Source organism: Lepisosteus platostomus, chromosome 3, assembly GCF_059453375.1.
Source record: "Lepisosteus platostomus isolate fLepPlt1 chromosome 3, fLepPlt1.hap1, whole genome shotgun sequence".
NCBI lineage: Eukaryota > Metazoa > Chordata > Actinopteri > Semionotiformes > Lepisosteidae > Lepisosteus > Lepisosteus platostomus.
Genome location: NC_142613.1, coordinates 30,066,227 through 30,078,390, shown reverse-complemented (window position 1 = coordinate 30,078,390; position 12,164 = coordinate 30,066,227). Strand labels below are relative to the sequence as shown.

At 35.9% G+C, this 12,164-nt stretch overlaps 1 protein-coding gene across 35 annotated transcripts in view; it reads left to right on the top strand.

The window, feature by feature from the left end:
* LOC148674704 (syntaxin-binding protein 5) overlaps positions 1 to 12,164 on the top strand; it is a 245,239-nt gene that overhangs the window by 71,416 nt on the left and 161,659 nt on the right. For all 35 annotated transcript variants that reach the window (XM_088625141.1, XM_088625140.1, XM_088625138.1 and 32 more), the window contains exon 5: positions 11,732 to 11,866. In XM_088625141.1, the coding sequence (XP_088481267.1) occupies positions 11,732 to 11,866 (135 nt within the window). The remainder of the gene's footprint in view (positions 1 to 11,731; positions 11,867 to 12,164) is intronic.

Sequence of the window (12,164 nt, the reverse complement as noted above, 5' to 3'; positions counted from 1 at the left end):
AGGGAAGATGCTTTGGCAATATGTTTCACATGTACTGTAGGTCAAACATCAAGCGTGGATCTAATATCACCTCCAAGTTCTTCAATTTAGACTGAAGCTCAGTACCATCAACAGATAGAGCCCCTGAATTGGATTTGGATAGCTGATGGGGCCTGCCAATAAGCATGACTTCAGTCTTATCAGTTTAGATTAAGTAAATTTTGAGTCCTCTATGTTTTTATGTCACAGATAATAATACCACACCAGTGCTCAAGAACTCATAAATTATATTGATGGCAATGAAGCAAAGAGTAGTGAAACAGGATGGAAATAAAGCAGTGGGGATGAGGTCTAATAGGCAGGTTGTGGATTTCATATGTGAAACCAGTTAGTGAGTCAAGCAAAGAGAAACTAGAGAGGAGGGAAGCAGTAAAACTAGGCAGGCATGGAGGAACCTCTTGATTTTATTTATTTCCCCATGTTCTGAACAAAAAATAGTTTTTTTTTTCATCTAAACATGAAGCTGCTTATTTGTGTAGACCAGTTTCCTTAGTTTTGGTTTCATACAGTATGCTAGCATTTCCAATTTTCTAACTCGTCAGCAGCATTCGATTTTGTGCTATTTCCCTTTCGGAGCAATGACATTCCTCTGAAGTGGGTCATCATAGGATAACACTCATTACCTTTTCTGCTGTTGAAGTTCTTGTGCACAGCTTTTTGGAAGTGTTTGTTAAAATTTTAGGTCCTATTCCTCTCTTTAACCACAGTGCTTAAAAGGCATTAAAGCTTGTTTGATGCAGAATTTCTTTCAGCATATATTATAGTGTAAATTATTTGGGTGTTAGTTTTTTTATTTTAAAATTTTCTTGATTTATTTCTCTATTCCACTGCAAAACATGTCTTTATCACTGCTTTTCTTATGCATTAGTAAAAGTGTCCTCTAATTTATCCCGTTACTGTTGCATTTTACTGCATCTGGTTTCAATGCTAGGAATCTACACAATGCTTTATAATTATAGAGCATTCTGACATCACTACAGCAGCCTTACCAGCCCACCTGGTAAAGGACAATCATTTTACATGCTTGAGGTGACTTACATGTTCTACAATTCTTTGATGACCCAACATTTTTTAAAAATGTTCTCACTGCTATATGCCATGTAGCTTTGTAGAACTCTTAACATATAAGAAGCTTGCATTTTGATTCAAATGCATTTTTGCATTTTGGTGCCAGTTATCTGGATAACTATTGTGTAAAAATGAGAACATATTACAAAGTAGGTCATTTGTTTTCACACAGAAAATACCTTTAAAAAAACAACCACAGCTCTGAAACCACAGTTCTTCTACTCTTTTAAAACAATAAAACATTAAATACTCCTAGGTTTTTTTTTAATGAAAAATAACAGTGCATACTTCTGTTTTTGGGATGCTTAATATCTTCTTTTTGTCTTTGGTTAACTGTATTGTTTCACTAGAGTGACAATTTCCTTTCTTACTAGATGCAGTATTTAAAAGTCTAACTAGATAAAATGCAAGTTATTATTATTATAATTGTTATAGATTATGCACTTCTGATAGGAAGGGTATAATGGAACAATAATACCTTGAAGGAATGTAATGAGAAAGAACAGCTTTTGTTGAAAAGCAACATTATTTGGGGCTTTTAGTGATATGGGTCAGTTAGATAACATTACAGCAAATTTCCAGCCCTAAAGCACAGGTCTGGAGCACTGATCACTGAAGAGAAAATTCATTGCCATGGGTCATCTTTTATAATCACATCCCCACCAATGTATCACTATTTCTGATGAAAATTAATGATCGCTAATGGTGGTTCTTAATGTAGATGAGAGAGAAGAAAACCCAAATTAGGTAGCATTACAGGGTATGGGAAGTTGTTTTAAAAAAAGTTTGAGTTTGACTTATCAATTTGGATCTAACCAACTTGATAATGAAAATGCCTTCTACTCTTTTCAGCTGCTTAGGCCTATAGTTCAGTCAGATGAAGGGCACCCCGCCAACTGTCTGAAAAGCTCTTGTTACGTCCCAGTGTGTCCATGTGTGTTTTTGTTGCCCTGTTCCACACTTCCTGACCTTGATTGTTCTCCTTCCCCCATTAGTCCATCATTACACCATTGTTCCGTATTACATCATCTTCAATTAGCTTCTCAGCCAATCAGAACGCAGCTTATTCAGTATTTAACTTGGTGGTTTTCAGAATGAAGGGGCCTTTCGTTTGACTTCGGTCCTGCTCGGCTCTGCTTCGGTTTCATTTCGCTTTTGTTTTTGCTTCGGCTTCATTTCGCTTCGTGTGTGTGTGTGTTTTCGTATAGCTTCAGCTTTGTTGGTTTGTGGTCGTCTCCTTGTACTTTAGTTTGTTTGTGTGTTTATCCTTATTTAGCCATTACCTTGCCCAGATGTATTGTATCAATCTCTGTGTTCTTTTGTACCCTGTTACTTGTGTCTACTCTCATTTTCGCTTATTGGTATTCATAGTTCACTTGTGTATTTGTGTGAACTTTTGTGTATAGGATTAGTTTAGGTTGTTGGGTACATTCTGCACACGTAGTTGATCTCTGCATTAGTAACACTAGTTTAGGACGGGTGAATGCCGTTTTGTCTTGTATGGTTTTGGGTAGTAAGTGAAGGTTAGCTAGGGTGTTTGAAGATGCCGAAGACTGTGTGTTTTGGTTTTTCTTTTGTAGTTAGGTCAGCTTTCCCTCACTTTCTTAGCCAGTTCCATTTTGTTTGTTATTTTCTTTTCTTTGGCACCGCTCTAGTTCCTTCTCCCTGTGTGTTATTGTGTCCTATTACGTACCAGTCACTTATTCACCTTAAAATAATCACTTTTGCACCAACACCAAGTCCCTCACCAGAACCCACCTGCATCCAAAAACAATCCTAAATACTACACCTCTTTACCCCTAGACACTTGGGGTCGTAACACTCTGGTAATTTTTCTGTATTCACTCCTCTAAAAATGGCAATATAAACCATGTTAAGGCATTACTTTGTAGAAAATTTAAAAGACTGCAGTATTTAAGTTCTGTGCTTCAAAGTGACTATGAGTGATATATCCTGCTCCAGAACCAAGGTATCTACATACAAAGGCTAAGATGATTTCTCAGTTCACAGAAACAGAAGCCTGAATTTAGCTGATTGAAAAATCTTGCAAAGTCATGCTGGTTTAAAGACTCTGGCTCCCCTTTGCTATGCCAGTTCCATCAAAGCACTTTGTATTCCTCTCACATTTCAGTTGTGTCAACACTTTAGAGTTCCTCAACAGCAAGAAAGGAAAACCTTTGTTTTACATGATCTTACTACAAAGCAGAATGGGATATGTTAGTCATCGGAAATAATTTACTCTTTTGCTAATGAAAAAAATGAAGATCCGCTTTTTCTGTTGTGTATTATCTAGTCAAGTGAGGGGGGGAAGAAGTAATTGTTTTACCCTTTGAATCAATGCACATATCCATTAATCATTCTTAAAAGTTTTCTCTGCTGTAGCCTTCCATGAAAATATAAATATATACAGGTATGGACTTTACACAACCATACTGTATTACTGCCTGCATTATTACTTCTGTATTTGGATCTTTTAAACTTTCTCACTGTATTTGATCATATGCAAGATCTGGAACAAGTACAGTTGGTCTTGCAATGTGAAGCAATGTCCTACTTTAAAAACTGATCTCTTCTACCTTTCCCATTGTGTTGCTTGTAAAGTGCAATGAGCTCAGCACTTCGTAATTCTTAGAGTAATTTTCTAAAAATGTCGACAGTAGTTTTGTTTTTGCTTTATGAACTGTAATGTATTTGTATTTTTGCATTCTTATTCTGAGGATTGATGAATAACCTCAGATATTAAATATAAAGGAATACTTTTAGTAGTTTCATTGATAAAAAAATCAAGTTTATTTTACTGAGAAATTATTTTGTTTCACAACATAGGCGGTAAAATTATAGAGGGTGTCTATTATGGACCAAAGATAGTCTTTTCCCACTGTAACTTTCCCCATTATGTGAAGTATAATGTATATACAGTAGATCATCAGAAGAGGTCAGAAAGTATCTTTAGGATATATAAAAACATGATATCTGTAGACAGTTGAGGGATTTTCAGAGTTAGTTGAAGACAGATGTTTTCACTAAAGGGCTATAATCAGTGTATATAAGGGTATGACAAACTAGAGTGAGGGACTCTTGTCTGAGACCAAGTGGTTGTGCTGAAGACTGGGCTTTCAGCAGATTGAACAATATAAAGAAAAGAAGAAATTTTTACACAAGAACATTGAATTGAAGGGTAGTTACTGATATTAATGTTTTTTTCTGGGGAAGGTAGCTGGTAGGTTAGAATAGTCACCTGCATGCCTTTCTTTTTGTATCCTTGGCCTGTTTTAACAAGCACTGTTGTTGTGATAGATTGTTGATTGTTTCTGAAAATCCTTGTTGAAAATGAAGCAGTAGCTCCTTCATTTTGCATTAACGGTTGTGCCAGTCTCTTCTATTTAAGATCACTTAATTTTAAGATCACTTTATTAGCCATATACAATTTCTTGTATTAGGAATTTGTCTTTTCACACAACCCAGCTTGCTCTCCATGAGACACACAGATAGGGAGAGAGAAGCTTGGGGTCAGCGCAGTGTTAGCCATTTATACGGTGCCCCTGGAGCAGCTGAGGTTTACGGCCTTGCTCAGGGGCCCAAGGGAGTAGGATTCCTATGCCGGCTGTGGGATTTGAACAGGCAACCATCCGGCCACGGGTGCAGATCCTTAGCCACAGTGCCACCGCTCTGCTATTTGCCAGGGGACAAGCCAGGAAGGAGCCAGGTGTGGTGACAAGATGTCACATTTGATTTAAATTTGTGTGTTGCTATTGTCTCTCCCCTGCCAGCAGCTTGAATCAAACTTACGAGTTTATACAGGCTTGAGTTGATTTGGCTTGTGAACTGGCTAAATGAGATTTAAGGGTACAATGCACAAAGCTGCCTACAGTATTGGCTGCTCCCTGGAATTGGGCGTCACATTTCTATCTTGACATTCCTTCTTTTGCACTCTGAGATGCTTTAATGTTAAACGGTCAGGTTAAAGTTTTTTTCATCACCGATATAAATCTTGTAGACCTATTTTTTTAGTTTAGTTTAGATTTTTGGATATTTAGAATTATTTCTGTACTGGGCCTTCCATTTGGAGGTTCCATGTTGTTTTCATGGGTTTTCTCCAGATGTTTGGGTTTCCTCCTGGCTTCCAAAGACATGCTGGATAAGTTAATTGGTGTCTCTAAAATGTCTGTTTGTGCTTGTGTGTATGCCTGGCAATGTACTAATGTCCTGCCTGGCGCCCTGTGCATTCAGCCTCTGGGTTCCTGCAACCCCTAGCGGGAGCAAGAAGCTTTCTGAAGATGGTGATTATTCTTAACTAATACCATACTTTTATTGTACTTATGGCAGTGTTGCAAATGTCACGTAATAAACATTGCCCTTTTCATGTCATTTTCTTTTTTTTCTTTTGACCCTGTCAGAGCTTAAAACCTTACTATTTATAGCCAAATTAGATTTGAATTAGTTATTTCTGCTTCATCTGTGACAAAATCTTTGTCAAGGACATTTCTTCATTCTCTAATTGAAATCTGACCTTGTTAATTGTTCATAAGCAGTGGTTCTTCATTAGACAAATTGACAAGGGAAACCCTTCATCAGTCAGTGCCACTGGCAGGATATGCAAATACACACAGAGTTTATGAATATTAATACATTATCAAAAAACGTATTTTTGCCAGTATGTAGCTTCTACAAACACTTACTGAGTTAGAAGTGAATGAACAGGAAAAAGTGGAATCGACTTGCTAATTTACTTTGGCCATAGTGGTGATATTAAAACACTTGTCATGCAGTGCATGAAAACTAGTTGTGATAAATATAATAAATATGCTTGTCTGGGTTACTTAAGTTTGTAATATGATTATTTCAATTGACAGTGACTTTATAGATAGATACTTTATTGATCCTGTGAGGGAAATTGCAGAAATGATCATTTAACTGTATGTGGATGTCATCTTCAAAGAGTACCTACTGTTATTGGTCACTTTACTGGAAGTATTTCCAGGTAGAAGCAGTATGATACTACACTGCCAGATAATATTAAACACAAACCGGCTATGCTTAAAGAACTGCCAACTTTCGAATTGAGAGAATTGTTATGTGTTGTGTTTACATAACTCAGTTACTGTAGGTTGTCTGTTATTAATAGAAAAATATTCTAGTGTCCTTTGGGGAAAGCAAGTCTTTTACCTTAGTGGTTTGCTGGATGAGATACACTTTATCTTAGATGCTTCTGAACTGAAGTAGACCAGTTGCTATCATGTCAGGACTGAATGTTTTCTAAAAAAGCAGATGCGTGTGGAATTGAAGACACTAGATGTTTTCGAGTTATCATGATTCATTAACATAAATTGAAGCCAGAACAGTATTGTAGGTTTTGCTATAAAGTTCTGTTGTTGTTCAGATTGCAACAATTTCAAAAGGTGAACAAAATGTAGAAAACTAAAAAAAAACTTTTCTGAAGTAAATTTTAATAAATGAATTGCCAATGTGGGCACCCCAGAGTTATAGTTATTATTGTTGCTCCCTCTCAGCTCTTTGGTCTTGGTTTGGCTCCAGACAGTGGTGCCTTCTGTGTGGAGTTTGCATGTTCTTCCTACGGTCCTATGGGTTTTCTCAGCTTGCTTTGCTCTTCTTCACCTTCCAAAAGCCTTGCTGGCCAGTATATTAGGTGTCTGTTAAGTTATATGTCTGCCTGGATCTGTCTGCCCTAAAATTGATTTGTCCACTGTGTTATCCTGCTTTGAGGATGTCTCCAGGTTGCAACTTACTGATAAGGAATGGATGGTTGTAGTCTGTAGTGTATCAATTTAGCGTATAGTTCCTGATTGCTGAAAAATCTTTTTCATATACTGTTTTTTTTTCATTCGTACCACTTATTATTAGTTGTTCTGACAATCCATGAAATTGCATGTTTGAGAATTGTAGGCCTGTTTTATAATACTTTCGTGTTCATGGTGTTTTGCCAAGATTTGTTTGAGATTCTTCAAAATAGCAAATCACAGATTGTCCTCTGGCCCCATCATTAGTCCACCAGGGCTTTTCATCTGAGATTAGCAGGTAGTGTTGCTGGATGGCAGCTGTGTTGTTTGATTGCTGTCTTGCCACAGTGGAGATAAGGCCAGTTAAGATTATTGCAATGTAGTGCTTTGTGTTGTAAACCTGCTGCAGATGGTATTCCATGCTTCACTCACGGATGATATCACTGCAAGTGCAAACCCCCTGATGGGATTTCCTGCATTAGAACTCAATTCAGTAAGCTTGGAGGACCAGAGCATTTGAATTTCATATCTCACTTTTATTATATATTAATTACATTATTACAGATTTTTAGGGGACAGCTTTCAAAGTTAAAGGTGGAAGTCATTACAGTATACAGCAACACATTGTTTAAAGGAAAGTCATGTACTCCACTCTTTTCTAATACTGCAGCCTCTACTGCTATTCTTACTAATAAGCAGTAATTTTGGGGAGGGTTGAGATAGCATTTTGTTGATTCGGACTGCACTGAAATAGACACATTTTGTTTCAAGGTAACAACAATTTATTGTGTGGTCTGATGCTATTTGAGCTCATGCTAAATAGTTTTAAGACATTTATTGTTTCCGGTGGCTTAGTTTGTTTCACAAGAAAAAACAGAGGAAAGAAAATGAGACAACACGTGGTTGATGTGCAGATTAGCTTTGAATAGAGTTCTGGTGCTGCTTTTGGGTTAACAGCAGGCTTTGTCAAGTTCAGTAAACTGAAACATTTGAAATCACAAGAGAAAAGGGGATCATTTTTCCATTTCAAAGAAAATATCTCACATTTACTGAGTGTTTTCTATATTGAGGTATATCAGATGATTCCTCTCTGATGCTCTTATTATCTTATCTAATTCCTCAGTTATCACTTATTTTAGGAAAAATATAACACCCCTTCAACCTACGGTAGTTAGCTGTTAGACTATAGAGGTTGTCAATTTGTCAATGAATGCAAGTACATAGGATTGGTCATAGACAAAAAAAATCCTGAAATGGGAAAAATGTCGTGACACCATTTATGAAAAAAAAAAGCCTTCAGAGACCTTTTTGGGAAATTATTTTAAGGTAAATAAAACTATTTAAAGACTTTTCTACAAATCATATATCAAAAATGTTTTAACCTACCCACTTCTCTCAGGAAGGTGGTAAATCTGAAACAGAATATACATTTTAAAAAGATGAAGAGATTCAACATTTTTCTAATCTTATTTTTGTTGTAAAAAGAATGAAAATAAACTTTGGTCTCAAGAGAATAAAGCAAAATAGTTGATGTTCAGCTCTTTCAAAAACTAAAAAAATATATATATAAAAAAAATGTGAAAGCACCAGAAAAAAAAATCCTGTAATTGTCGTACACCAAATAAATGGGTCCAAAATTGTCATTTAAAAAAAACCCAACAGATATTGCAAAAACCCCAACATTATCCTGCACTTTGTTTCTCTAGCTCTAGGAAGAAAGTGTTAAATTATTAAAATAAACAACATTCTAAAGCATCAATATCCTTTACTTGTTTTCTCAATCACCAAGCTGTTAGAGCTGCCTCTGGAAACATGGTTTTCCATTTCTGACAAAGTTTCCCAGCTGTCTGTTGGGAGCTCATAGTCTAGTAGCAGGCAAGAGGGCCTGCTCATCCAAGCCACCATCACTGGTTGCAGCTGCATGACTGTAATGAAGCTGTGTCAGTCATGTGGCTTTGTGTGGCATCTCCCACAATGCCCAGTGTTCCAGCCATTCCAATATACAGTGTCACTTCAAAGACATGCATTATATGAATTTAGGGATTTGTTTTTCAAATTCTTACCACACAGTTATAAGTGTAAGAGAACAAATTTGGGTTCAGAAATAGTTCAGAACTATGGGTAGCTCATTTTACTGTCACAGCTCAGGACATATTATAGGTATAAACAATATAATACTAATATATGAACAAACATAGCTGTTGAAAGTTTGGAACATTCAGGAGCACTTAATCTGCTGTCTATACAGAAGTTCAAATGTTAAAGTCAGACTGTCAAATAGACAAAGGTTATAAATTCTGCAAATACAGAAGTATTGAGAAGATGAATAAGATGAGAAGGAGATATAGTATTCCAAGCTCACCAGTCATACCAGTCCATTTCAAATCGAGAACCTTACATATGTCTTAATGATTTGCTTCTGAGAAACAAGGATAACATTTGTGTGCATCAGTGATCTGAAGAAGGAATGTAGTTGCTCTGTAGTATCTTGCACAACATCTGCTAAGAAGGAGACATACAGTATAGGGTTACTGGCACTGCTGCTTCAGAATGTCTTTTTTTTTTCTTGTTGATAGAACGTGAGTAATGGTGAAGGTTTAATAATCAGTATTGTGTATGTACCTGATACTCAACATACAGTACTTAATACTGTCATTGTCTTTGTCATGATCAGTTACTGCGTTTATCTTTGCAGTCGACAGTTCTTGTCACATTGTTTGATTCCAGCCCTTTTCTGTCACTTGTTAACTCTCATAGTACTGTTGCTGTAGCCATTATGTAAAATGGCTTTCCCACATAGTCCTGTTATAACCATTTATTTTCATATAAATGTAAAGAAAACAAACCATTAATAATAAGCAAATGTGGAAGGCTATTCATAGACTATTTATAGAAGGTCTAATGCTTTCAGGGATCAGCAAATTACAGTATTCTGTGGTTAAAAAAGCTACTCCTTGGCCATCTTTTGAGTGATCATATTCAGGTAGGCTAAAATATCAGACATATGTCTCACTTGAAACACAGTACCATGTTGCCATTAGAAGTTGCTGTCAGCTTTATATCCCTTCTGTGTAGTGGTCTTCATTAAGAATTGAATTATGTTGTGTCATTAAGTGGGGTATTTTATTCTCTAGTTATTGTTCATACCACTTTGCAAAAGATTTATAGAATGATTATATGAGCAATTGTAAGGCTGCATCTGATTTTAAGCAGGAATTGGCAATGCTTTATTTATTCCATACACAGTCAATTTTCATGCAAAGATATGGTCAGATGTTTAGTTGTATGCTTATGGAATGTATTTTGTGTACACGCCTTTATAGTTATCAACTGCTTGTGTGGTGGAAGGCCTCTTTCCTCTTAAGTTGAACTAAACAGATCAAACTTGTCTATATATTCAACAATTTGCAGTAATCAAGAAGTGACCATTGAGGTGCAAGGAGTCTTTCAGAACGTTCATCAGCCTTGACAAAGTGATTATATAAAATGATTGATGTAAGAAAATTCAGCTCAAATTAATATGCATATCTTACACAGGGAAACGTAACGTCCTGTTCCTAGGTGCAAGCGTTGTAGTCCCCAAAGGCATGAGGTCCTCCTGTACATTAATCTGGGCTCCAGATAACATAATTAAACTAATTAAGATGCACAGTTTTAAAAACCTCTTCAAAAAAACATTAGGAGAAATATAATTAATAATAAAAGTATCTGTCAAACTCTGCTCTGATAGCATTTATTACAGTTGCTCATAGTGCTGTTTATATGAATATTTATATGTATTTTCTTATTCAGACCAATTTCCACTCTTGCCATCTTTTCTTTTGTACTTCTCTGAAGTACATTTCCCTCCTGTTTGTATACCATTTTTGATTTGTATAGTCCTAGTGTTTGCTTTAATATTAGGTGTTCTATTTAAATCACATTTTAATTGTTACTTTGTTACAATTATTGTACATTTTTGTCACATATTGTAACAATGTACAGTTAATTATCATTTACTTTCTCAGTGTTTAAAGTGTTGTAGGGGTGATGTAATATTACTAATTCAAATTTGCATTCTAATACTAAGTCTGGATTCTTTAACAGAATCTTGTCCTACAGTATATTTTGCTAGCAATCTCAATTAATATGTAACGTTTGGCGTTTTGTTAAAATAAACCGAACCAGGATTCATGAATCTGCCATTTCATCTTTTCAAGAAGAAAACTTGTGTAGAAAATAACAAAGGAGCAGTGAAGGTGATTGTTCTTACTACTTAACCTTTACTGTAAGTTGAAATACTGTGCACTTTTGAACAGCCTGTATACATGTTGTGTAAGGTTACAAAATGGGAAAGACTGACTGCATGTCACATTAATATTTTAATTATGTTGTGATTATGATAAATCCTTAGTAAAACTGGAAGGCTCTGGATATACTGATTAACAGCAAACAAGTTATGTACTGTATTTGGTGCTGCTGATCAAGCTTAATTTGTGTCTGTTTACACAAGCTCTAAGAGCTTGGCTAATAGTGTGAGGTTTTGTCTTATCTTATGCTCATCAGAGCACTTCATGGGATGATGACTGTGGTCTTTTAAAACTATTTCTTATTATGTTGGCATTGACTAGCCTTTTACTTACATTGTTTCATAATTTGGTGATACATGTGTTTAGAATCTTTAAGGTATAGATGCCTTTAAGATAAATAGAAACAATATCAGTTCTAAAAACAAATGTCTGTTTTTCCTTACATTTAATTTTCAGTTTCTTTTATAAACTTTTGTTACAGTTACAAGACAGACATTTTTAGTTGCTAAAATTGCAATTCTTAGCTGTCTCGTAAATGTTGAACTCCTTGTATGCTGTGTACTGAAAATGTGCCAAATGTCTTTCTTTGTTTTGCAGGATAACTTTTTGCCATCTGCCTTTCCAGAGTAAATGGTTGTATGTTGGCACAGAAAGAGGAAATATTCACATTGTCAATGTGGAGTCCTTCACCCTCTCAGGCTACGTCATTATGTGGAATAAAGCCATCGAACTGTGAGTCTGTCTCTTCATCCATTACTTGACAATGATTTACTTTTGCAGCTGTCGTTTGCATTATCATTTTGGCTTTGCTGTGTTGGACATGTCATGTCTATACCTCAAAGTTTCCTTGGCTTGTCAAGGGCTTTAAACAGTAGCTGATTAGGAAATGAATGTTTAAGGCGCAACTGAGGTTTATTTTCATGAAGAGCATGTATTGCTTGCTCAAACCCCCACCACTGCCACCACCAAATGTGTGTAAATTCACTTTTCTTGACTTGACTATATTTTTTCTGTTTTTTTTTTTTGAGGG